The 27,643-nt window shown below is 39.0% G+C and overlaps 2 protein-coding genes across 2 annotated transcripts in view; one reads left to right on the forward strand and one right to left on the reverse strand.

Annotated features, from left to right (window-relative positions):
• The first annotated feature begins 10,751 nt into the window (after positions 1 to 10,751).
• Positions 10,752 to 13,395, forward strand: LOC6031990 (cytochrome P450 307a1). The gene is made up of 3 exons (XM_038254890.1): positions 10,752 to 11,300; positions 11,364 to 12,155; positions 12,218 to 13,395. Exons 1-3 carry the CDS (start codon positions 10,829 to 10,831, stop codon positions 12,547 to 12,549), a joined length of 1,596 nt encoding a protein of 531 aa, XP_038110818.1. The 5' UTR covers positions 10,752 to 10,828; the 3' UTR covers positions 12,550 to 13,395.
• A 3,376-nt stretch (positions 13,396 to 16,771) lies between these two features.
• The window catches only part of LOC6031986, a 72,690-nt gene continuing 61,818 nt past the window's right edge, over positions 16,772 to 27,643 (reverse strand). Inside the window, exons 6-9 of the mRNA XM_038250799.1 lie at positions 22,566 to 22,887; positions 22,254 to 22,445; positions 21,983 to 22,131; positions 16,772 to 18,139 (exon numbers count right to left, since the gene is read on the reverse strand). Of these exons, the coding sequence (XP_038106727.1) occupies positions 17,210 to 18,139; positions 21,983 to 22,131; positions 22,254 to 22,445; positions 22,566 to 22,887 (1,593 nt within the window). The 3' untranslated portion in view covers positions 16,772 to 17,209. The remainder of the gene's footprint in view (positions 18,140 to 21,982; positions 22,132 to 22,253; positions 22,446 to 22,565; positions 22,888 to 27,643) is intronic.

Here is a 27,643-nt window from a genome sequence, read left to right on the forward strand (position 1 = left end):
TTAAAAAATACCAGAATCAACTTTAAGTAGCTTGGTAAAAATGTTCAGCAAATGTTTTAATTTGGCATATTTTCCCAGTGTACTTAATAAAAGAACGCTCCCTTACCGTAGGTTTTTGTAAATTTTCCAATCCATACGTCAAGTTTCTAATATGATTACTTTTCCATTGTAGAAGGTCAGATTCATTTACATTGATTCAAATTTCTAAGAAAAGTACAATTTTCTAAGCCAAGTGGTTGTAGATAGTCTATAACATCTCTGGGTTGCTCCGCTCTACACTGAAATAAAAAAAATAGTACCAAATTCCTTTATTCTAGGAATTTTGCCTCCTTTCCTTCACACTAAAAAAATTGGGATATTACATTCGACGTAATCTTTGATAAAACCTATTAATTAATCATGTATACGTATTTTCGATGTATAATTGGGTTTATTTTGACGTAAATCGATGAAATTCCCATTGGTATTTTATTGTATCGCCCAAAACCTAAAATTACATCAAATGTAATCTAATTTTACGCCTTACCTGATGCACATAACTGGAACGTTAAATTTGATGTAATGTTACATCAAATAAAACCCGATATCACGCACCTTTGTCGCTGCACGTCTGTCAGAATAAAGAAACGTCAAAACGTCAACCACGTTTTACGTCGCTGAGAAAATAATTTTTGTTCAGGTTCTCTTAATTTTTTCATCTTACTGATCGTAACCTGCTACAATTTTCTATAAAAAGGAATCAAAAATATTTGTAAGAGGTGAGTTTAATCTTCTTGAAGCGATGTGAAACAGATCACTCATATTTTTTTTTGTCATTTTCCGTTTCGTTTTTGTTTAGGTAGCGGACATCTTTGAACGTGAGGCAAAATACGGTTCTGGCTTCTTCTTTCTGAAAAAGTTTGAGAAGAGATGTTCCCGGAGTGAACCGAAACGGCAATTTTCAGCGGGATGGCAAACATGGTGCAAATGGCGTGCCGGAAAATTGGTAGTGGAATAACAAAGGCTGTGCGGGTACTGGAGCGGTTTCGGTGAAAACGTAGAAAAGTTACAAAGAAGACAAGTTTGGAATATTATGTGATAAATTATGATGTGATGCAATAAAAACGTATTGATTTAATAATATATAAACACGTTTTATGTTGTCCAATAAGAATGGCATAATTCCAATAGGAAAATTTCTACCCAAAATTACGATTAATGTAATATTACACTACCGTCGACATTTATTGAGTCGTGTAACATTACGTTTAATATGACCCAGCTTTGCGTCTAATTTGATGCTCCAGTTATGTGCATCTAATTTGACCGAAAATTACACGTTTTTTTCGTAGTGTGTTATTTAGTAATCGGGTTTTTTGGATTACTTAATAAGGAAAGGAGCCAAAATTCCTAGAATTATGGAATTTGGTACTTTTATTTTTTTTTTCAGTGTAGGTGGGAGGGTGTGTTCACAAGCGTGGTCCTGTCTCGGTAGAGTCGCTGATCGGCAGTCGGACATTGGTTGGACTCACAGTCCAAAAATCATCACTTCAAATCCCGGGGTGGATTGGAGCTTAGGTGTAAAAATAAGTTTGGATGCCCTCACTGTTCATGCTTTCGGACACATTAGTAGAAATCTCCCAAGGTAATGCTGCAGGCAAATAATTTGGATATTCTTGAAATTAAAAAATCCTTGAAGTTGATGACATTTTTGGTCAGGGGTTTCCGTAAAAAATTGTACACTCAACCCCCGGTGGTTGGTCACTTTTTCGTTTGACACTTTTTTAGTTTGTACCCCGTTGGTTGGTCAAAGTCAAACTAAAAAGTGACGAACTGTCACTTTTTACACAGTGCTCACGTTTGGTAGTGTGTGTGAACTCCGTGTAACAGTTGGTGTCAAACCATCGGGGTTTGAAAGTATGCTATTGCTAAGGCTACCAACTGTACGGATTTTTTCCTTACCATTCGGATTTTCGAACCTCTTCGCGGATTTTTAACAGGCTGGAATTTTTGTAGGGGATTTTACGCATAATATCGATTTGTACGGAATTTTACCAACTTTTTAATCATTGAATTGCTTTTTGATTTGGTCGAAGCTGTTGTTAACTAGAAATTTTTATTTTTCTTTGAGTTTGATTTAAAAAGAGAGTTTTCCGGGGTTTCCTCAAGAATATGTTCTTTTGAAAATTCCTTACTAAATATATTTACCTATCCATTTCCGAAGGCTTTCTAAAACTTGTGAAAATTTTGAACATCTGAATTCTCGATTAAATTTTCAAAATGCCCTATCTGCATAGGAAACTCATGAGGGATAGGTTGTTTTGAAAATTTAATCTTGAATTAACAAATCTAGAGATTTTTTAAAGGTCATATAAACTGTTGTGTTTCACATGTCATAGGACCTTTGCAATAAAAAAAAACTGTAGAAAAGTTTTCGTGAAAACACTAAGAATGATATTATTCGTAAAAGCAAACTTGACATTTCATAAAATTTTAAACATTTTACAAAAAAAAATTGAAGAACATAATGATTTGATTCAAATCACGGTTTTATTTATGAATACTTTTTAACGTTCCAGTCATAAGCACTCTGATAGAATTTGTGATTTTTTTAGATAAAAAACGACGCAGTTTTATATTTTTAATTCTCGAATTTATTAAATTTAATTTATCTTAATAATTCATTGACACTTTTTGTTACACCATGGTGTCATATCGGCAAAGTGTACGGATTTTTGCTCAGCAAGAGTTGGTAGCCTATTCCCGATTTGACGCAAACTTGAGTGAAATTCTTCCACAACTCTCTTGATACGTAAATCTCCATCGATCCGTTCGTTCCGACACAAATATCTTATGTAACACACAGAACCGGCACCGATATTTTGAGCTTGTTTTCGTATTCGCATCAACGTTCAAGTTGATCGCGACTACACAAACCACCGGCCGGGAGAAATGTCTCAATGAACCAGGTCATTGTATGTCTAACAAGGCTTTCCCCCTGCTGCTGCTAGGACACACATCCCAGCCCAACGCGCTCCGGCCGCACCTGAGGAGCATGAAATTTAAATACCTTCCGTTGAACAATCACCACTTCCCGTATGTCCGAGGATAATCCGATGCATCATTTGGTCTAGATTTGCGGCAGTGCGCGGCACACTTACTATGCAATAAGTAAATAAGGAGAAGTGCGAGCACCCTGCGACGCTGCCTCCGGGTCGGTGGAAAACCGTCGAACGGAACGTGTCAAATGCATCACGTGCCACCTCCAACTATGACACGCAAGTGCTTTTGCGCTATACGCAAAGTGACCTAAAAATGGCACGGCCTGCATCTTTGGAGAAGCTCTCCAAGCCCTCCAACTCCAACAAACGCCCACCGCGGTTCCGTAAGTGGATCGTGGCTCCCCTCCCCAGGTGGCGGCGGTCCGGCGGTCGAGAGAAAAGTCAATCTCAATTGTAGATGCTGCCCAAATAACATACTTTCCGCGGGCCACCGGCCATTTTGGACTTGGAACTCTGGCAGAGGGGCTTCCTCATCAATATGGAGACCCGATCGGTCCGTTTTCGAGAACTGTTGCTGCTACGGACTCCAACTCGATCAAACTGCGCCGTCTACCGGAGACCTGGTTTCCTTATTTTGTCTACGAGCGAAGTTATGCAAATAGGTTAGGGGTTAACTGGAATCACTAGCCGTAGGGTTAATCCACTGGGGCCGGCCGCCAATATGCACTCGCTGCTGTCCATCAGTTTTCATTACTACTTGTGCATACCGGACCGGGCCAGGATTCGGGCCGGGGTCCCACTTTCGAGCGGACAGCTCTCCGGTTCAATGAGATGCGGAAGATGGACCTCATTTGAATTCTAATAAATCTATTCACGCAGACACTTTGGCGAAGGGTTGGTGAAATTGGCACCATCGAGAACGTCCAGCAGGAGAGCCTTTAACGGTTGGTGCTTTTTTATTTAAAATTCTAATTGTACCATCGCGGGCAGGCAGTGTACGGGTCTCTCTTTCTAAACTAGAGCGGCCGTAACAGCACTTACCAGGATCTGTCCATATCTTAGAGGTGAAGAGCGCTGACAGCTGCGCAGGTTGAAAGGATTAAATTAGCGCCGAACAAAGAAGATATTCATATAGTCAAAGCTGCGCAGCAAACAAGTTCAACAGTCCTGAAGTGTGGTGCTTCCTTGTGGAATTCTAAATCGGTGCATTTCGTTTGGGAGCAGGTTATAACCCGCTGCGAGATCAGCCAGGGTTTTCAAAAATACTTTAAGAGGCAGTATTTGTAAATATTGCTCGGTTTGTTCTAGAGGTCGTATCGAGGTGCTCCGATTTGGATGAAACTTTCAGCGTTTGTTTGTCTATACATGAGATGAACTCATGCCAAATATGAGCCCTCTACGACATTGGGATATGGGCTTTGAAGTTTGAGATCTAAAATCTTAATTGCTCGCATTTCCGTAAAACTTCATCAATTCCAACTCTCTTAGATGCATTCGAAAGGTTTTGAAGCACTTCATGTGCCATAGACATCCAGGATTGGTTCGACTTTTTCTCTTAGCTTGCAAATTACTGTCAAAATGGATTTTAAAACCAATATTTTGCAACAGCCTCCAACACCCATACTCCCATAGGTCAAAAGATAGGTAATTACATGGACTATAAGCCTACGGAAATAACTTTTTGGATCGCAGTTTTTCTCATAGTTTTTCGATTTTTCTAGAACAAACATTTTACAACGTTAGTTTTTGCCCTGTAGGCCGCCATAGCGGCACTTTTTGGTCTCAATTTTGTCATATTCGAAATCCTCGGACAATTTCACGTATGTTATAAGTATTGGAGTTGTAAATTTGATTTAAAATATAATTAAATAAAACATTTTTGAAAAAAGAAATAGATCTTATTTACCCTGTGATCAATACGTCAAATGCTGTATCAAGTAGGCGAAAACCTGTTTTACCCCTAATTAAACAAATTGTTAAAAAATATTTTAATTCATTCTTAATGGCAATTTTTCCAACCAAATTTACAACTCCAATACTTCTAACTTACGTGAAATTGTCCGAGGATTCCGAATATGACAAAATTGAGACTAAAAAGTGCCGCTATGGCGGCCTACCGGCCAAAAACTAACGTTGTAAAATGTTTGTTCTAGAAAAATCGAAAAACTATGAGAAAAACTGCGATTGGCCAAAAAGTTAATACCATAGGCTTATAGTCCATGTAGTTACCTACCTTTTGACCTATGGGAGTATGGGTGTTGGAGGCTGTTGCAAAAAGATATTAAGGTTTTAAAAAATCAATTTTTGACAGTAATTTCCAAAAGCTAAGAGAAAAAGTCGAACCAATCCTGGATGTCTATGGCACATTTTGAACTACTTTAAAAGACCTTTCAAATGCATCTACGAGAGTTGGATTTGATGAAGTTTTACGGAAATGCGAGCAATTTTAAGATTTTTTAGGTTTTTTGGACCTCAAACTTCAAAGCCCATTTTACCCCACTTCCCTTTGTCGTAGAAGGCTCATATTTGGCATGAGTTCATCTCATGTATAGACAAACAAACGCTGAAAGTTTCATCCAAATCGGAGCACCTCGATACGACCTGTTATACATTGGTGGAAAACTCGCTCTTAAGCCTACTGAAAAAATGAGACTTTTCAACGACATTTAATTTCGCCGTTTATGCTGATTTGACAAAATTGTGATGCTAAAAATTGGTAAACCTTTCAATCAAAACTATGCAAGAAGAATCCAGAATTTCAAAACTCAATTTCTAATCGTGTCATTATCCGCCAACTCACAAAATAGTTGCCCAGACCTGTCTTTGTTTAGCGTAACACTTTGTCCTAAGGGGTGATTTTCGTCCCTAATCACAAATCCAAGGTCCATTTTCGATATCTCGTGACGGAGGGGCGATACTACATTACTTTTCAACATTTGAAACAAAACATGATTACCAAACATTTATAGCCTGAAATTGCGATGATTTTTTAGAAATTTGATGTAATTTTTCGTTGGAAGACCGTAAACAAAATTGGGACATGTCATTAAATTTAATTAAAGTTTAATGTATTTTTCAAAACTGAAACAACTGAGAAAGGTATTTTTTCATTTTAAAATTTCGTGTCTGTAACTTTGCAGGGATATTTTTAGTCTATAATAATGTTCTACCAAATTGTAGGGCAAACTGAACAATCCCCTTACACACCAACAGTTTCTGAGTTCAGAAACTTATTTCAACTGTAAAAAACGGAAAAACGGAATCGACGTAACACCTTATAATGTGGCCCTCTTAAACCTTGCGGTTTCGTCAACGGATCCACAGGCGTGTATCGTTCTTTTTGCGACAAGACTCCGCCTCCCGGGTCTCCTAAGTGTGAAGGTATGGGCACGGGGAGAGGGCACCGAATACCTATTTTTACACTTAGAATTTTTTGCGTCCGCCCCGGGATTCGAACCGGCAACCTCTGGATTGTGAGTCCAGTGCGCGGTCCGATTGATCCACACAGGTCAACTGTTCTTAGTTTAAAAATGTCCAACGAATCCTATAATGCAGTCCGCTTTTCGATTCGAACTCATTTCATTGAGAAAAACGTGACAGTTTGAGAGTATTTAAATAATACTATTTACCAATATTTCCATAACTATAGATAACTTACTTTTCAAACCTTTGTTTTTTTTGAAAATAACTTTTTAATGTACTATAAACACTTCTTTTCAAAGCTCAGTATGGTTCCATGCCATCCATTTGTATTTAAATAATATGTTGCATGTTGGGACCATAAACCACGTGGACACACTTGTTTTGATAATCTCTAAAAGTACATTTTTTTCATAATAATACATGTTTCTCGATATTTCAAAGTTGAATAACATAAAATAGCAGCGTTTTTACCACAAAACTTTTTTGATTAAAAAAATCTAAATTTTGAGTACGCCATCAAATCGGCCGTCCAGTTTTACATACCGTAAAACGGAGTGACTTTTCCACAAAATGAAGAGTACAAATTAAATACGTACGGAACGGTATGAAATCAAACTGACCGTTATAGAGAAGTGTTCAAAGAACTTCTAGAAAAGCTAAGTTAAAATTTTGAAAAGTTTTAAAAGTTAGTTAACTATAACTAAGCAAAAGTTGATGAATAGCGTTATATTAATATACTCAAAGTGTCATGATTTTCCCACAGTGGGAGCGGCCGTGGCTGACTGGTTACGGTGTTCGCTTTGTAAGCGAATGGTTCTGGGTTCGATGCCCATCTGCTCCCAACGAGAAAGTTTAGAACGCAGAAATAAGAAATGATGAATATGAACGAAAAATCAAAGTCGCTCGAGGCGGGGTTCGATCCCCCGTCCTTTGGATTGATAAGAAAAAAATGCTAACCACTAGGCCATGACGACTTGGTGAGCGTGGACTGGAATTAGAAATACTTTTACAGAGAGAGCGAGTTGTGGCGCTATAACCACGGCTGATAGTGTCCAGGGCATTCGTGGAAATACAATGTCCCATCCCAGAGGGTCCCGAAGTACCAAACCTTCTTTGCATGGTGCTCCCAACGTATAAAACCAAATCTCTGAGCGTGTGTGTGGTGGTGTGTCCCCACGGTTCTTCCTCCCCTGTCGATCCAGAATTGTGTTGTTGTTCGAACACTCAGTGCTCAAACTCAACCCAATTACGGATCATCTCTGCGATACGGCTCTACGCAGTAGGCCTGGCCGCTTTAACGCTTGTGATTTTTCAATGCATTCCGATGCAATGGCACACTACAAATCTGGAGTTTTTTTTTTGAAAAGGTCCAATAAACCAAATTTCCAGTTTTTGCTTTTTGGGTGTTTTTGAAAACGCCTTGAGTCAGGGGTTTTAAAAAACACCCAAAAAGCTAAAATTTAAAATTTGGTTTATTGGACCTTTTCAAAAAAAACTCCAGAAATGTTAATAAATGACAAGAAGAGTGCTAGGCGTCATCTAACCTAAGGCACTCTCCAGGATCCCTTGGAAAGATTGGCTGCGCTAGGGTTTAATTAGATTAGATTAGATTAGATCAAAGTGTCATGATTTTCTCACAGAAGATGAGTTTAAATCGGAAAAGGAATGCATTTTGGATACTTTGGACAAGTTTCCACTAAAAGAAGGTTAAATAAGAGCAAATTTCATAGAAATTCTTAAAACTTTTGATTCCTGCTTCGAATTTAGTTTAAATGCATATGAGTCAATAATTTTATGAAAAAAACTAGTTTTAACAAATTTTAGGCAAAATTCTGATTTTTAAACAATTTTACATACAATTTAAATGTGTGCAACTTTAGTGATGCACCCAACTGGCAGTTGCATGATTGTGATGCATGGCGGCATGAAAGTATATCAGAATCTGCATGAAATCTGTCCTCATGCATTTTTTGCGATATAAGAGTATGACATTTTTGCCCGTTACCGACAATTATCGACATTACCGACGGCTTTTTGGTTGTATTTCACAAAAAAAAAAAACACTTAGCAGAACGAGGATTGAACCACCAACTTCTTGGTTATTGTTCCAACACGCTACCACCGCGCCATGGACGCTTGATGAAAAGTGAGTGAAAGAGCACCAACATATGCTTCTCTTTGGAGTGTTGCTCGGGGACGGGCCAGCTTTATATGTGTTGGTGAGAACTGCAGATCGCTGAAATTTTTACACGCGGGCAAAAATGATCTACGGGCTTGCTGCAAAAAATGTTATAAAATATGACATTTTCTGCAGCAAATCCACTGTTGCAGATTTTGAGATATATTTTTCCTTTGGGTGTGGCACACCCAAACGGCGGTCGCATAATTCTGTTGCATGACGGCATGAAAGTATATCAGAATCTGCATGAAAACTGTCCTCATGAATTTTTTGCGATATGCGGGTATGACATTTTGCCCGTTACCGACAATTATCGACATTACCGACGGCTTTTTGGTTGTATTTAAAAAAAACCCTTTTCAGAACGAGGATTGAACCACCAACTTCTTGGTTATTGATCCGACACGCTACCACCGCGCCATGGTCGCACCAACATATTCTTTTCTTTGGAGTGTTGCTCGGGGACGGCCCAGCATTATATGTGTTGGTAAGAACTGCAGATCGCTGAAATTTTTACACGCGGGAAAAAATGATTTACGGGCTTGCTGCAAAAAATGTTATAAAATGTGACATTTTCTGCAGCAAATCCACTGTTGCAGATTTTGAGATATATTTTTCCTTTGGGTGTACATTTAACGTTATTCAAAGTAAGACTTTTCAACCCAACTATTTTTTAACATTAGTGAATTTTTTTTTAAACATAGCGCAAATGATAATAACATAACCTCAGAACATTTTTGTTGGAAAACATTGCAAAAATAAAATCAAAACCTTTCAATGTCACCCCGGTTTATAGTAAATGTCTTTTTGGCACCAAATTTCGATATCTTGTCACCATTTTGAGCTGCAATATAATGAAAAAAACATACATGGCATATCTTTTTTCAAATTCGTATCGCAACCTTTTTGGCAGAACACGCCTCACAACAATATTCAGCGGATCACCGGTCAAATTGAGACAAAATTACCCAGTCCATTGCCTGGACTGGGATTGTTTTTCACATCCCAATAATTTTTTGTTGTTGTTGGTCAAGTGATTCAATAAATTCTAGAAATAGAACTGAATCTATTTAGAAAAAATAAAGAATTGGAAATGATACAGCTCTTTTGAAGATTAACGTTTTTTTTTTTCACAGTTCAGAACAAAGTTTTGACGCAATTTAAATTCAAAATAAATCCTAACTGCACTCATCGAAATCCATTTACATTGGGCAAATCCGGTCGAAACGTCCTGTTGTTATTGGGCACGTTTTCCCATCCCTCAAAGCACCACCCGATAGAAGAGATAATCCAGACCGCCCCGGAGCTGGAAGTCGCCAGTACCAGCATCGTCAGCTGATCAAAATTCAAGTTCACCGATGTGTGTCCAAAATAGACCATAAATGAAAGTTTAAGTGAGTGTGAGCACTTCGATCGATCACGATTCTGCCCGTGGAATCGTTTAACTTTCATTCGTTCTTATGGGGATCGGGTTTGATCGAATCGAATCTCTCGCTGACGACAGCTGCTTCCCCTCGGTCCTCAGTCCTCGGTCCAGGCCACGGCGGATGTATCCTGCCTGGCTTCTTTATCATCGCGGCTGTTGTTGATGATGAATACGATTAGAAGAGGTGTCCAACGACGGTACGAGAGGTGGTGGGCTCGTCAACGGCGACCCACGGGGAAGAATGAAGAATTTCATTAAGAACGCTCTGGGTTGTTTTGTAATTCATTGATTACGTCGTCAGCGTGGAACGATGTAATCGGAGTTGCGGAATTAATTGGGAGGGTGGTTCCGGAGCAAGTTCAAGTTATGGATGCTTCGCGGAGAAAGCTGGTATCATAAACAACCGTTCTTGGGCAAAGCTGGAGAAAGGATTTGCTCGTGTACAGCTCGTACAGCTTGTGTTGGAAGTGGGCAGAAGGAGGATTCTCGCACCGCGCACTCGGAAAATGTATTCCGCTGAATCTCATTGAATATTTAAGGATCATCTCTCACTTCGTGTGTCTAGAGACCTATCGAATTCGACAGAGGGGCGGCCGCGCTGAAGATTGTGGTGTGTGTGTTTTGGAGTATTACTCTTTTCCTGAAGGATCTTCTTGGTGGACGTTTTCTTCACGGCGAAACGGTCTCCGATGTATAAAAGCGGCGTCCGGCGACCGGATCAGTATCACACCGTTCTCTCCGTTGGTGCTGGCAAGATCGCGCATCTTTCTTACCTCTGTGAATCTTAGTGCTGAGTTTGTGCTACAGTGAGTGAAAATCATGGAAGGGTTCACGGTACTCTTGTTTAGCTCCAATACCATCTACCTGCTGGTGGGATGCTTTGTGGTCACACTGTTTCTGCTTCTGTCGGAAGCTCATCAAAAAGTGACCGTGAAAAGTGATCTGGTGAAGTCGGTGTTGAAGATCGTTAAGGGACAGTGGTGGTCAGTGCTGGATCAGAATAACAATCGTGAGTCAGTGAGAGCCTTGCGAAAGGCGCCGGGTCCGCGCAGTTATCCGATCATCGGAAATCTGAAGGAGCTGGACGGGTACGAAGTACCGTACCAAGCGTTTAGCGTGCTGGCGAAAAAGTACGGCCCTGTTGTGAATCTAAAGCTGGGCTTTGTCGATGCGGTTGTCGTGAACGGTATCGATCATATCAAAGAAGTGCTGATCAACAAAGCTCAACACTTTGATAGCCGACCCAACTTCCGCCGCTACCAGCTGCTGTTTTCCGGAAATAAGGAAAATTGTAAGTATTTGCTTCGAAGCCAAACAAGTGCCTGAAACTTATGTTTGTCTCGTTCTTTTAAAGCTCTTGCATTCTGTGACTGGTCCGAGACCCAGAAGGCACGCCGTGATATGCTGATCCCGCACACCTTCCCGCGCAACTTCTCCGGCCGTTTCCATGAGCTGAACAACTTTGTCAACGACGAGATCAGCTCAATGTTGGGAGACGTCCGATCAAATGAAACCATCGAAATTAAGCCAGTTGTGCTGAACATCTGCGCGAACGTATTCTCACAGTACTTTGCCAGCCATCGTTTCGACGTAGAGAACCCCAAGTTCCAAAAGCTGGTGAAAAACTTTGATCAGATCTTTTACGAAGTGAACCAAGGTTACGCTGCCGACTTTCTGCCATTTCTCCTTCCGCTGCATCACCGTAATCTGAAGCGCATGGACCAGTTGGCAGAGGAGATTCGCGAGATCATGCTGGAAACGATCATCAACGATCGGTACAACTCCTGGGTCGAGGGCAACACCGAGAACGATTACGTCGACAGCTTGATCAACCATGTCAAGTCCAAGATCGGTCCGGAAATGGAGTGGGAAACGGCCCTGTTCGCGCTGGAGGACATCATCGGTGGCCACTCTGCCGTGGGAAACTTCCTGGTCAAAACGTTCGGCTACATCATCCAGCACGCCGAGGTTCAGCAGAAGATCCAAGCCGAGGTAGACCGCGTCCTGGAGGAGGGTGGCAAGCAGTGCGTGGATCTGTCCGATCGTAACCAGATGCCGTACACGGAAGCTGTCATCATGGAGGCGCTGCGGCTGATTGCTTCCCCGATCGTGCCACATGTCTCCAACCAGGACAGCCAAATTGGAGGTAAATATTTCTTTTCGTTTTATAAAGCGCTCGCTTTTCTAAAACCAAAAAAAATATTTAAGGTTTTGACGTGCCGAAGAACACCCTGATCTTCCTCAACAACTACGACCTCAGCATGTCCGGCGACCACTGGGAGCAGCCGGAAGCGTTCATGCCAGAGCGCTTCCTCCAGAACGGGCGCCTCGTCAAGCCGGATTTTTTCATCCCATTTGGCGCCGGACGGCGGTCCTGCATGGGCTACCGAATGACGCAGCTCATCAGCTTCTCCATCATTGCCAATATGCTCCGATCGTACACGCTGGCGCCCCTCAGCGGCCGCTCCTACTTTGTTCCGGTAGGATCGCTCGCAATGCCAGAGAAGTCATATGAATTTCAAATCAGTCCTCGACATTGAATCCCACACAACCGACTCACACGCACATTGCCACAAAAATTCATTCAGTGTTTCATTTGTAACGCGTCTCTATCGGTTCAGAACGGAAAGTAAGCAATACTCGCTATTCTCGATTTGTAATTTAATTTCATTCAGATCGCTACACTCCTCGATCCCACTCCTCATTCAATGTGCGAACGCGTCCGCCAAAAACAGAACTGAGAACGCTACCGCATACCAGAGTCCTTCCAGAGCTCCTCCAGATATCCCATTTCCTTTCCCCTTAAATATCCACGCCCCCTTTCGTGTATAAGCCTGTAAGTCCCACATTAATGACCTAATTCAAGTGCTCGTTTATGTACGCGCGCACAGGAGTTGATGTGTAATGTAACTGAAATTGCAAAAGTATTCACTGTATTATTATTATGAACACATTTGCATTTGATCTTTGCCTGTGATGTAACGATGGTGGACCACACCGGAACTCGTACGATTGATCCGGTGTACTGAGAGAAAGTGAGAGTGAATCAATTATTTGTATAGCTCGTAAGGCAAAACCTACACACACTGTGACTAGTTGTAAGCTTAGCTTGTTTGTGTTTATTTTATTCCCCGCTTCAACTGACTATTAGGTAGCTCGATATTTCCATTATGTAAATTTGCAACTTGTTGTTAAACTAAGTTCGACAAATGCGACTAAGAGAGTAAGTGCAAAAGCGTTTGCCAAAGATTAAGCGAAAGCAACAATTTGACGGTAGAGATTGGTGTACACAAACGTGTGGTAGGGTCTGAATTTCAAATTGATCGATTCTAGCATTATGAATTTTAATTTAAGTGCTTTAGCTTTGAGCTCTGCCAGTAGTGTTTACCGTAATAAATGAATATTGATAAAATATACGAACTTGATTTAATTTTGAAAACTCGTCCCATCCTTGTGAAGTTGCATCCCATTTGAGCATTACCATGCGTTCTCTCGTTAGAATGAATTCATCAATCGTGCTGACAGTGATCTTGATCGATTCTGGGCTAAAGAACGTTCCCAACTCGATAACAAAATAAATTAACCAATCGAACTTCTTCGCCACTCGATTCCGACATCTTCAGTGCCATCTTCCTGGTTCGTCTTTCCGTCCATAACTTTACATAGCATCTGTAGAAGCCGTGATTGATAGAATCGTAAGTGGCTTTGAAAGCTGTATCATATATGAATAGTTGGTATGCTTGAAGAAGTGTTGTTTACGACACTTTTGAAGGATTTTTGTCGACAGTGATGACCAGATGAATGATCTCACAAATACTTCACAATCACAAATCCCATTTAAATCCAGAATTAAGTGACAGTGATGTTATGACTAAATGCTTGTTAAAGGTACGTACCATTGTATAAAATTATCAACTTATTGCTTGTTACGGCATGTGTTAGATAATAAAGCCTTTGCTTTCAAGAGGATTTGGATATCCTAATAAGACGACACAATATAAAAAAGAAAAATGTAGGAAGGAGTATTAGGCATAGGTACCGTGCTTAGAGAACCAAACGAGACTGGTATTCGTGCTATGTCAAGCATAAAACCCTGCTTCTTTTCGATAAAATTACCTACAATACATAAATAAAATTTTAAAATAAAATAAATATAAAATAAATAATTATCTGCGGCTGAAGACAGAACTACATCGGTGGACAGTTTTAGTCATTGATGAAGCCAATCAATCTCCGGCTCTGACTCCGCCTGCAAAGCTTTGTCGACTTCAACTCTACAAAAAGTCCCGACTTTACCGACTTCTACTCCAACTTCAACACCACTTTCCAGACAAAATTGTAATCAATAAGCTGGCTCCGACTAAAACTTCTCAAGATATCAAGTTTAACTTAACGGGCTCCACACTGCCCATGTTAGCATAAATGTCCCATATGGGTAATTATCCACCAACTCACAAAAGTTTCTGCTCGAGTCCAAAGGCTTGAATGGGGGCCCTACCCAAGCCTGTTTCTACTCCAAGGAACCTTCCACCCCAGGAATCGAACTGACGATCTTTGGATTGCAAGTCCAACCACCGCCAGCGATTCCACTGAAGCAGGCCTGGTTTGGTCTGCTGTTTTGTCTTTATAGCATCGAGAAGACTCCCATTCCAAATTAACAACTTAACGGACTAACAACAACCAAGGCCGGGACGGACATTTTACTTCCTCATCCGATGGAAGGTTGGAGCAGATGGGATTCGAACCCATGATCTTCCGCTTACAAAGCGGACAGCGTAACCATTTGGCTCCATCGATTTTTGTGAACCTTTGTTCTTAGGGGTCATCCGAGTTCCTTTTTTCGATATCTCGTGATGGAGGGGCGGTACAACTCCTTCCATTTTGAACATTCGAAAAAATACATGTTTTTCAATAACTTACAGCCTGAAATTGTAATGTTATGGGCATTTGGAGTCAAAGGAACTTTTATGAAAAATTGGACGGCCGATTTGATGCAGCCCAGTCCTGGTAAAGTTTGCATAAGGTAATGCAAATTTCTAAAACGACTGATTATTTTTTGCTTCACAAAATAGAGTCATAACTATTTTTGGAAAACTGAATTCTGGTTGTTCCACTTCAATGGTACTTAGAAAAATATGAAATAAATTAATCATGATCGTGTTCATATTTGGTGGGACTGTTGATATTTTAACTTTTAACCTGGTGCGATTCAGGATATGTAGAGCGAATTGGGACATCTGTTTTAGCCATGTTCTAACACCATTGTTAAGAAAGTTTTGATTTGCTTCTAATAAGTGCTGTCCCTACTCAGACGGTAGTCCAGATTTGCGCCAGACGAAGGTACATCAAAGCAAGCAAGAGTCCAAACTTGCTTTCAATATGGACCAATTCCTCTCTTTGACATCACATTAATATTTCACTATTTTTCAAAAATAGTGAAAATCCTCTCTTTTCAAACTGTAATTTCTCAGGATGCAGGCGTAGAAGTTCTATCTTGGAATCTTTTTGAGTTTTTAAATTCTTTAATGATTACAAACAATTAATCAAAGATTTGTTTTGCCCCGGTCTAACCTGGAGGTTACGTCGTTGGCTCAATCGAGAGCCATGTTGTTTAACTAATTTCGGTAGATCGTGGTGGATTTTCTTGAAATAATTCGAACTGTCAAATATCCACCAAAGCACCTAACCATCACGAGTTATCGCGATTTTACGAAAAAAAGTTTTGATCACCCGCGACAGACAAAACAAGCAGAAAACCCAAAAAGGAACTTTTTCAAAACTTTTTTTTTTGTAAAATAGCAATAACTCGTGATGTTTACAAGCAAACCCTTTATGTTTACATATCATTTTTTTTTAATTGTATGTTTTAAAATTTTTGAGAACATTAGAAAATAACCCTGCAAAGTAAGAAAAATCACGAAATTTTAAAATGAAAATTTATGTTTTAGATGAAAAAATTACCCTTCTGGGTTAATGTACATTCAAATAATACATATTCCCAAAATTTGTTTTAGTTGAGTAACGGAAAATGGCAGTGTTTTTAAAAAACTTTAAATATGTATTTTCGGAATTTTGAGTACGCATCAAATCGGGCGTCCAATTTTACATAAAAGTCCCTTTGACACCAAATTTCCATCTCATCACCTTTTCAGGCTGCAAATTGCAGAAAAACATGTTTTTTTCGCATGTTCAAAAATTGACGGGGTCGTACCGCCCCTCCGTCACGAGATATTAAAAACGGACATTGGTTTCGTTATCAGGGACAAAAGTTACCTCTTAGGACAAAGTTTCACGCAAATCGAGGGGAGTCGGGGCAACATTTCCCGATTTTGCGTGAATTGGTAGACAATTGAACCCCAGGGTAAAAAAGCTTGTCTGGTAGGCAACTGGATTCACAAAAAAGTTTAAAAAGTGGTTTGGATAGTTCAAGCCTTCGGAAAATAAGTTTCGAATAGGAATCCTGCAATATTGAACGCCATGTAGAGCGAACAATTTGATTTTGAAGTTATGCGTAACAAACTTTATTGCTAATCACGCAAGATACATATGTGTTCAACGGCCCTCACAAAAAAAATCTAATAGCTTGTTGTAGCCGTAGGCGTGATCAACCCACCGGCAGTCGCGTACGTGTACTTTGTACACGTTCACGCGTCTTCCCGAAAGTTAAAACAGAATTATTCTGAATTGTTTTTAATTACTGTTCTAGCACAGAAAACATCAGTATGATGTTTTTAATAATTTCACAAATTAAAAGAAACACAGTTTTGAATGTATATCTTTATTTCAAAAGTACAATGTCTAGCTATTTGATATAGGCATTTGTTTCCACGTGCAAAATTAGATTGCTAAGTAATCGTGCCATTTGCGTTACGTTTCGGCAGTGTTGCTTTCTTCCTACTTTGAAATCTACATTTGGCCAACTCTTTCGTCAACCTCTCTTACTAGTTAGTACCTATAAAGATGTGTGTGTATTCCCGTTTGGAACGATTCATCCAAACTCCTGCGACGTTTGCACCGCCAATGCAAAAAAAAGAGTAATACAAAATACGCGCTGAAGCTCATTCAGCGAAATAACACTTAAAATTATTTGTATCCTTTCTTTTTCTTCTGTCGTAACAAATCGCTTACATTGTAAGTGTATTCTTGTTCCGTATCACAGTTCTGTGTGTGTGTATTTTTATGTGTATGATAATGTACTCCTCAAACCTTGGCATCGCTCGCCTTGAGGGCGACTTCGCCGGTGTCCTTGGTGCCCCGGAAGTATGCTTCGATTTCCTCCAGGGTGCGTCCCTTCGTTTCCGGCAGGAAGAAGTACACGAACCCGATTCCCACGACGGAAATGGCTCCGAAGAACAGGAACACATTTTCGTTGCCCATGGCACTGACCATCGACGGGTACACCTTGATGATGACGAAGGACATGGTGTAGCCGGCGAAGATGGTCAGCCCGGCCAGGAAGCCACGCACTTTGGGAGGATACATTTCGGCGATCATGGCAAACGGAAGCGTCAGGAAGCCGAGCGTGGCACAGAAAATGAACGCCACCAGCAGAATCGTTGGCATCCAGTGGAGAATTCCCTCCGGAGATGGGTACACAATGCACGCGGCCAATCCAAACATACAGATGGCCATTCCAAAGCCGGAGAATAGCGCCGGAGGACGTCTGCCGAAGCGGTCCGAAATGAAGCTCATCAGGATGGTCGTCACGACACGGGTCAAACCGACAAAGACCGCACTCAGGAACGGATCAATGTTGACACCGGCTTCGATCGAGAACCGGGCGGCGTACACGATGATCACGAAGATACCGGTGAATTGTTGGAAGAAGAAGAACGTGCACATGATGGCCAGTGGTTTGTAGCACTCGGGCTTCTGGAGCATAACCATCTTGGACTTGCTGGTCTGAGAGGCGCGGAACCGGGCAATGTTGTCGGCCAAGTTGTCCAGTTCTTCGGTGATCTTCGGGTGGTTGTCCTCCTTGATGGCGCGAACCTTCTTCAGGGATTTCTCCGCCTTGGGCAGCTTGTTCTTGGCAACCAACCAGCTGGGCGATTCTGGGATGGGGATCACCGATAGCAGCGATGCAAAGGTGAATATACCGCACAGGATGCAAACGAAGCGCCAGTCATTCTGGAAAATTCGGAAAAGCATGAGTTACAAATTTTTAAAAGATAAGTTTGGTGTTAGGGCTCACTGAGAATTAAATTTAAGATTCCCGAATAAAGTTCTTGAATTCTACGATTCTCGATTCTCTGGACAGTCTTCATATTGACTTTCGTCCTAAGTCCAATCCTTGTGAAGATACAGCGGTTTTGAAAATAAAAATGTTGATAAATCAGAATTGGGCAGACAGACTTGATTTTTCAGTCTCGTAAATATTTTTACAGGAAAGCTGCAATTTCCCATAACTTCATTTCAATTGGAAGTATGGGCTCAAAGATATACGCTTAATTACATTGTTCATAACTAGGGCCAGTGATTTTTCACGATTTCACGGATGCCACGTAATCCGTGAAATTCGCCTCTGGCCGTGAAATTTGGGAAATACCGTGAAATGCCGCGAAATTTGAACTATTCATTTGATAAATCGCTACTCAGTGCATTTTAGCTTAATTTTTTAATTAAATTTTAAAGATTTTTAGCAAGCATTTAAAAAAGCTGTTTAGAAATAATAAAAAGTATTTCATATCAGATCTACAACTAGTTTTTGAAGATATTGTTCATTAGAATTTTCAACAAGATTCCAAAAAGATTTCAAAAGAACATTCATCTATCACTTCTTGAATTACCATTTGAAAATGAACTTTATTAAAATTTCCCTATTTATGAAATAAAGGAAAGTAAAAAAAACATTTTTGAGCGTATTTTAATGATTCTAGTTTTGATGAATTAGAGGTTCAGAACGTGCTTCGTTTTGGAGGAATTTAATCAAATTAATTTTTTGGTCGTGTATTGTGTGCTGCGAAGAGAAGATTGCCCTCTGAAAATGCAGCGTCATCAGTGCATAATTGACAAAGGGAGCGCGTGGTCGTAAAAAATATTCGGAGTGAAAAGTGTTTTTTTTTGTGTTTGCCTTTTGTTTCGCATTTTTGTCGTGTATTGTGTGCTGCGAAGAGAAGATTGCCCTCTGAAAATGCAGCGTCATCAGTGCATAATTGACAAAGGGAGCGCATGGTCGTAAAAAATATTCGGCGTGAAAAGTGATTTCTTTTTGTGTGCCTTTTGTTTCGCATTTTTGTCGTGTATTGTGCGTGTATTGCTGCGAGGAGATTTGAAATTTGCTCGCGTTATCTAAATTGTAGAAACAGTAAGAATATACTGATAAGTCCAGCCCATAGCACTAGTGCTCGGTTGGCACGCGTTCGATTAAAAAAACTTTCTAAATCATCACTAGTTTATCTTTCCGCAGCCGGCTGCCTAAGATTTAAAATTTTCAACCGATAAACAAAATGCTCATGGTCACATCACTGCCACTCGTGAATCCTGACCTCATACCCATCTACTAACCCCCTCAAAACTCATGTGATACTTTGTCGGAGATGCAGTCGATTGGGCGGTCTCTATCACTCAAGTATCGGACTAACATTCCCATCCACTTCCCCGTGACCCTACCACTGGTCGTGGCCGGCGCCGGTATTGATCAGCATGATAGGGGCCTTTGAGAAGTTGCGAAGCGAGGAAAGATAGCACCCACTTATCTTCCACGGCTCGTGGATGTAACTTCTGGAGGTCCTGGTCAATAACGGAGTAGCAACTGCGGGTGGGCACCTATGCTTATGCTTATGCTTATGCTTATGCTTATGCTTAATTTAATCAAATTAATTTTTTTAAATCTCAATAAAATTAAAACAGCTGAATAATAACAAACAAATGTTAACATTGAGTGTATCAATTTCAAACCTTATGTCAATGTTTATTGGAGTAAGTGGAATACACTCAATGTTTACATTTGATTGTAAAACCTAAAAAAAAAAATCTAGAATTCAACTGACGAAAATTCTTCAAAATTTTCCAAGATTCATCCAATACTCTTTTTTCAAATAAATAATTTGTGTCAGGTGGATTTATATTGCATCTAGAACAACTGCTTACTATTAAGACATTTTTCTGTTAATAATTTTGCTAAAAGAATACATTTTTACGTTAATTTTGTGCCGTTTTTAGAGTACCGTGAAATTGCCGTGAAATTTCATTTTTTTTTGTAATTGGCATGCCGCTAATTTTGATTTTTTTTTGCTGTGAAAAATTACTAGCTGAACATAACTGAAAATGTGATATTTTTTCAGTGTAGTGCAGTGGATGGTAGCGGCCTGGACAATAATGAAGCTTTCACGAATAAAAAAAACGAGTTAAATTGAAAAGTGTTCAAAGTCAAACTTGTGGCTGAAAAATCCAAAACCCCAGTTTTTTCAACACTTTTACTTAAAAAATCGCTGTTTCTTCACAAAGATTGAACTTAGAACAATGGTCAATATGTACAAAACAGTTTTAATTTATGATCCTGCATTTTTCGTGAGTATTTTTAAACATTTAAGGCTATTTCCTCAAAACTTTTGAACGAAGTCAAATTGTGAAATCGCTTTTAAAATGTAACTTTTGAGCCTTTAAATCGAAAAACCTCAGCGGCATGTTTTTTTTCAGTGTATTATTTTATTTTTAAAAAAGCATTTACAATTTTTTACAATTTTATCATCGATCACTTTTTTATACGATGCAACGGCTACGAGCTACATTAATTTTCAAATTGCGAAACACAAAAAAATAACGTCGCTTTTTGAGTGTTTAGCTTAGCTTTTAGGTCACAACAAAGTGTGTCAAAACATATAAAAATACAACATGCTTAGGCCGCTGAGGCAAAACATATTGTTTGCTAAAAACATCAACATTTAATGGAAATAGAATTTTTTAATAAGTGCATTTTTATGCGATTACAATCATATTTTGATTGTTTGAACTCCTTTAACAATATATTTTTTTTTTTTAATTAAATACCATTGTACAGTTCCACACTTAAAAAAAAAAAACTTTTTTTCCACCCTCGAAGGATATTTTGTAACTTTTTTTCTTCAGTAGATTTTCTCCATTCTTTAAGCACCCGCAAACTCTGTTCCCAACTTTGAATTAATCTGCTGTTGAAAGGCAGTCCACATCTTAGCTTAGGATAAAAACTGCTTAAACAACGAAATAAATGAAAAAAACTTTTTCCATCCAAATGTTGAAACCTTGGCTTGTACACGGTAAAAAGACAAGTCCCGAAATCGTGAATTGTGTTCATGAATTTGAGAACCACGAAGGAATATATTCACGTGTACAGTTCATATGCACCATACTCATGAATAAGTTTCTTCGTGGTTCTCAAATTTTTGAACAACAATTCGAGAATACCTTTTTTTTCTGTGTAGTTAAAATTTTTATATTTCTCTACCCCTCCACTTTGGTCAGAGTCAAGGGACGTAAACTTCAAAAAATATTAGCAACGAGCTTATTTTGACATAAAAAGTAGGAAAAACAACAACCGCTACATAGGTCATCCTTGTGGCCCTGTTGGTTATCCCATCAAATCAAATCAAATCAAATCAAAAGTAGGAAAAACTAGTTAAATAAAAGGCCAAAGTTGACCCCAGAAAAATATGTTTTTCAAAACATTCGTCACATGATCTAAGTGAAATCCTCAAACCCAACATGTCCTAAAAATTTAAAGAATTCTACTTTCCGATGCATTTTGAAATTTAAAATTGGTTCAAAAACCAATGTTTGACAAATTTTTATATCGAAACCCGTCTTAAGGAGGGGTTGTGTTGTAGACGGTTGAAGCTCAAATCATACCAATTAACAATTTACTAAAAATAATGATCGAAGAAGACTAGACTTGACCATAGTAAATCTTAAGAGTCAAATACCATAAAAATTCCACAAATTTATCGATAAAATAAAACGAGCTTCCAGTTGGTGCTAATCAGCAGCTCCACTCACCTTGAAGATATATCCCAAACTGTAGATGATTAGCATCCCAATACCGGTGCAGAGGGCCGTCAGCAGCGTGAGCCGTCCACGCAGGTTCGGGTGGGCAATCTCCGCGGCATACACGGCGGCAGGTGAGCTCGACAGCCCGATGGCCAGACCTAAAATTAACGAGCAAACGAACCTTCGATTAGCACTTGAAACTGCTTCGGAAACAAAACCTTCACCGGAGATTATCACAACCGCAGCCCTCGAAAATGTAATCCCTTTTACAAGCACTTACCGATAATAACTCGCGCGACCATCAGTTGAACAAACAGAAAGACCGAATCGGTTCGGCTTGCGAATGCCATCATGGCCCACGAGATGACCGATATGAAGTTGATAAAGTAGAGCGTCTTTTTACGACCCACTCGGTCCAGCATGAAGCCCGCCAGTAATCCTCCGAAGGGGCACATGATGGACGTGACCGAAGCTGGAAGAATAAAACAAATCAGAGTGGTTCTTATTGAACATCAGGACAAGGGCAATCAATCACACTCGAGAATCGTCGAGTTCTCGAAGGACAAAATGACATCACGGCAGGCAAACTCACCGAACCAGGAGGCCTCGTTCTCGGACAGCGTCACCGAGGACGTCGAGTTGGTGAGCTCCAGCATGGCAATGGACGGGAAGCCCAGCCCCATGCCGGACGAGATGATCGTGATGTTGGCCACGATGGCCATTGTGATTTGCATCAGGGCCGCCTTCCGCGTCAGCACGTTCGCATTGTCGTCCGGTGCGTGAGGGTTAAGGCTCTCGGCCGAGTCGGAGCGGTGCGGTTTCAGCTTCTCGTCCTGCACCTTGGACTGTGGCGTCGGGGATTCCTGGCCGTCGGTAGGGTTAGCCATTTTTGGTAGACTGTTGGCACGATATTGCTATCTGGAAATATGAAAAAGAAAAAAATAAATAAATAAATTTGAATATTCTGTTAAAATTAAAACGCGTCATAATTTTAAGATTCCCCTCATCTCCATTATCGGCACGACCTGGCCAACATTCCCGTGCTTGTGATTGCCCACTGCAATCCAGTAAATTAAACAAAAAAATCCATAAATCCATAAAATCTCAATTGGCCTGCTAATCTAAATGACACCGTGGCACCGCGGGTGCCGAAAAAATCTTCAATAATGATTTATCAGTCTGGGAGAGTAAAAGTCAGGCGACAACAAAGGTTTACAATGTTTTCGAGAGTCGGGCACCACTTTTCCTTTATCTGGCGGCACGCTTCTCGGCGGAGAAGTTCAGCTGGAATTGCTTGCACCGAGTTGGTGTTGCTACTTGGACAAGTTGAACATCGAAGATAAAATTATTGCCACCCCATGGAATCAAACTGACGCTTTTTTGGGAAGGAAATTAGTGTACAAGCTGATAAAGCTTTTGCAGCTGTTTTTGTCAGCAATTTTTGGCATTATTTATTTTCGCATTATGTTTCGCAGAACCAGACGGCTGATTAGATTTGAGTGTGGAAAAGCTTGTGGTTACTTAAAAAATACAACTTTCATTCATATTCGCAGATTTAGGTATCTTTGCGTAATCAAATAAAAGAAAACCTTGACATGAATTTTCTTTATCAGTAACATTCTCTATGACAATGCCATTTTCCTAAGTCGTCGTAGAATAAATGTTGTCTTTGAAGGTAAAACGGGACGCCAGTTCTTAGACAACTACTGGTCAACTTAAGGCTGTAGAAGGTGAACAGTTCTCTACGGAATCGGTCTTTTTTCTTTAATTTTAATTTTTGTATTTTTTAATCCGGCTAAAACTTTTTTGGTGCCTTCGGTATGCCCAAAGAAGCCATTTTGCAACATCAGTTTGTCCATATAATTTTCCATACAAATTTGGCAGCTGTCCATACAAAAATGATATGTGAAAATTCAAAAATCTGTATCTTTTTAAGGAATTTTTTGATCGATTTGGTGTCTTCGGCAAAGTTGTAGGTATGGATATGGACTACACTGAAAAAAAAATGATACACGGTGAAAAAAATTGGTGATTTTTAATATAAGTTTTTGTCACTAAAACTTGATTTGCAAAAAAACACTATTTTTAATTTTTTTAATTTTCTGATATGTTTTAGAGGACATAAAATGCCAACTTTTCAGAAATTTCCAGAATGGGCAAACAATCTTTGACCGAGTTATGATTTTTTGAATCAAAACTGGTTTTTTCAAAAAATCAAAATATTGGTCGCAAAAATTTTTCAACTTTATTTTTGGATGTAAAATCGAATTTGCAATCAAAAAATACTTCAGTGAAATTTTGATAAAGTGCACCGTTTTCAAGTAATAACCATTTTTAGGTAACTTTTTTGAAAAAAGTCACAGTTTTTCATTTTTTAAAAATGTGCCCATGTTTGTCCACCTTTGGAAAAAATATTTTTAAAAAGCTGAGAAAATTCTCTATATTTTGCTTTTTCGGACTTTGTTGATACGACCCTTAGTTGCTGAGATATTGCCATGCAAAGGTTACAAAACAGGAAAATTGTTGTTTTCTAAGTCTCACCCAAACAACCCACCATTTTCTAACGTCGATATCTCATTATTTAATGGTTTGATTTACAATGTTAAAACATTCGTGAAATTTTCTGATCGTTTCGAAAACAATAGTTTCAAAATTTTCAAATCAAGACTAACATTTCAAAAGGACCAAACATTGATCATTACGCCCTTTTAAAATATTAGTCTTGATTTAAAAAAAAATAAAAATATTGTTTTCGAAAAGATCGGAAAATTTCACGAATGTTTCATATTTTAACATTGTAAGTTGGATCATTAGTTGCTGAGAAATCGACGTTAGAAAATGGTGGGTTGTTTGGGTGAGACTTAGAAAACATCAATTTTTTCGCTTTTTAAGCGTTTGCATGGCAATATCTCAGCACTTAGAGGTCGTATCAACAAAGTTCAGGAAAGCAAAATATAGAGAATCTTCTCAAATCTACAAAAATATTTTTTTCAAAAGTGGGCAAAAATGTGCACTAGTTTAAAAAAATGGAAAACTGCAACCATTTTCAAAAAAGTTGCTTAAAAATGGCTATAACTTGAAAACGGTGCACTTTATCAAAATTTCTTTGAAGAACTTTTTGATTGCAAATTTGATTTTACGTCGAAAAATGAAATTGAAAAATTTTTGCGACCAATTTTTCGATTCTTTGAAAAAAATCAGGGTTGATTCAAAAATTCATAACTCGCTCAAAGATTTCTTGCATAACCTGGAAATTTCTGAAAAGTTGGCATTTGATGTCCTTTAAAAAATATCAAAAAATAAAAAAATAAAAATAGTATTTTTTTGCAAATCAAGTTTTAGTGACAAAAAGTTAAATAAAAAATCACCAACATTTTTTTACCGTTTTCGCTTTTTTTCAGTGTAGTCCTTATCCATACCTACAACTTTGCCGAAGACACCAAATCGATCAAAAAATTCCTTCAAAAGATACAGATTTTAGAATTTTCATACATCATTTTTGTATGGACAGCTGCCAAATTTGTATGGAAAATTATATGGACAAACTAATGATGCAAAAAGGCTTCTTTGGGCATAACGAAGGCACCAAAAAAGTTTCAGCCGGATTAAACAATATAAAAAAAAGATTGATTTCGTAGAGAACTGCTCCACAGTTTTATTTTTTATTCATTACTGAATCTGTAAGTTTTTTACAGTGTTACTTCTATAGTAAGCATTATTTTATAAAAGTTTAGTAAGGCCGTTGCAAATATTTTTTGAAGTTTATGTCCCTTGACTCTGACCAAAGTCGAGGGGGGCAAAAAAATAAAAAAAGTTTATACATTGAATTTACGAGCCATGGTTTCAACATTTGAATGAACAAAGTATTTAAAAATGCATTTTACACCTGCCCAGTTGTTTTGCAATCATTCGTTTCCAAAAAAACCTAAGTATTCACGAAAATTTATTTTTTTGCAAAAAAAAAGTTTTTGCGGTGCTGTACATTGGAATTCCTTAAAAATTCAAAATACTTTCAATCCAGCCGAAACATACTTAAAACGATTATAAATGCAGGAAAATGCGTTTTAGAATGTTTTAAGTTGATTTGACTTCTATTTTCATTAAAATTTTGAAGATTTTTGAAAAAATATTTTTTTGCCCCCTGATTTTTTGGACCAACTTTGAAAAATATTTGCAACGGGCTAATAATACAAATAAAATCATAAAGTAAAGAGGCATAGATGATTTATGGCAAATATTCATTTCATAATGTAACCACTCAAGTTTGAATAATTTGCGGTTATTGAATTCTAATTTGAAAAAAAAACTTCATGATACGATTTTTTTAAGTCGGATCATCATAACTAACCTTATTTCATTGTGTCCAATTCAAATCGTTTTTCAAATATGTGGAGTCTGAAGTTTTTTTTTTACAATACATCAAGACACATTTAATTGGCAAAAGAATTTCAATCTCTCGCTTCGTCTATTTATATCCCAATCATGAAGCATGGAACTTCACCATATGACAAGTTCTCATATTTTTGTATCACCATTAACCACTGATGGACCGTGGACCGTGAAATTGATGACTTTGCGCGGGCCACTAATAAAATCAACCTAAATTGTATCGCCTGCGCGCGTCTCAATTTATCCCAATTAGGCTCGTTTGGTTAGGGATGGTCGTTGGAGAGTTTGGCGCGTCACATTCCCGTTCGGCCTAAGTTTAAGACCACTTTGGCTTCTTCTATTTCTTTACCGTTATGGATCCCCCCGCAAGATTTCTAGCGATCATATTCGAAGTAAGTAGCACTTTGGTTTACTGCACCCCGGCGGTCATGAACGTAAATTGCAACACTGCTAGTTTAACGATGGACTCGCTAATGAGGTGGGATTGGAATCGAATGGCGCCATTAGTTGTCGTAGGTTGTCGCCACGTTTGAGGTTATGTTGAATACATATTTTTTACGTATAGAGTTATTCACAACATATACACTAGGGTATGACCATCGGACCTTTTTGGATCAAGGTTCGCCACTTTGGACACGGTTTGATTAGGTTACGGGGTCTTTCTCCTTACGTTTTCCAGCAAATCGTGTACAGTTTAGTTTGGTCTACAACTTGTGCTGTGTAGACTTAGTGAGTGAGCTTCAATAACAAGTGGGTAAATGACCGCCAGCCGGCATGTACCTCGTCGTCGCTGACGATTTGTTTACATATCGTACGTACTGAACTTTGGTCGCGTGCTAGGGACACTTCAAAGCTGTGCGTACTAACTGCATGTAAAGAGAGACAGAGACATCAAGTTGACGTCAAGAAGTGGAGAGACTACTCTGCTCGAAACCGATGGGGGCCGCCACAAGACCGGTGTGAGCTAGTTTTTTCGGGATCGCGGTTTCGATCGAAGGTTTCAATTGATAGGGAGAATGGAGGTTGAGGACAACGTCGGGCAGATTTTTTTTTGTTCTGACGGTTCGAGCAAGATTCTTTTTGTGCAAGCAAGTCATTGAGCGAATGAGAGAATGAGTTAAATAAACATGACATTTAAAAGCAGTCCTTGGGGATTTTCGATAAATTATATAACAAATTGAGTCAAATTCTGAACAGTTCTTGTTTTATTAAACATTTTGTATAAATCCACATATTTTTCTTGTTTTTGGTCAACTTTCCCTTTACCTAGCCTTTTACATT

The sequence above is a fragment of the Culex quinquefasciatus genome, chromosome 2, assembly GCF_015732765.1.
Source record: "Culex quinquefasciatus strain JHB chromosome 2, VPISU_Cqui_1.0_pri_paternal, whole genome shotgun sequence".
NCBI classification, from domain to species: Eukaryota; Metazoa; Arthropoda; class Insecta; order Diptera; family Culicidae; genus Culex; species Culex quinquefasciatus.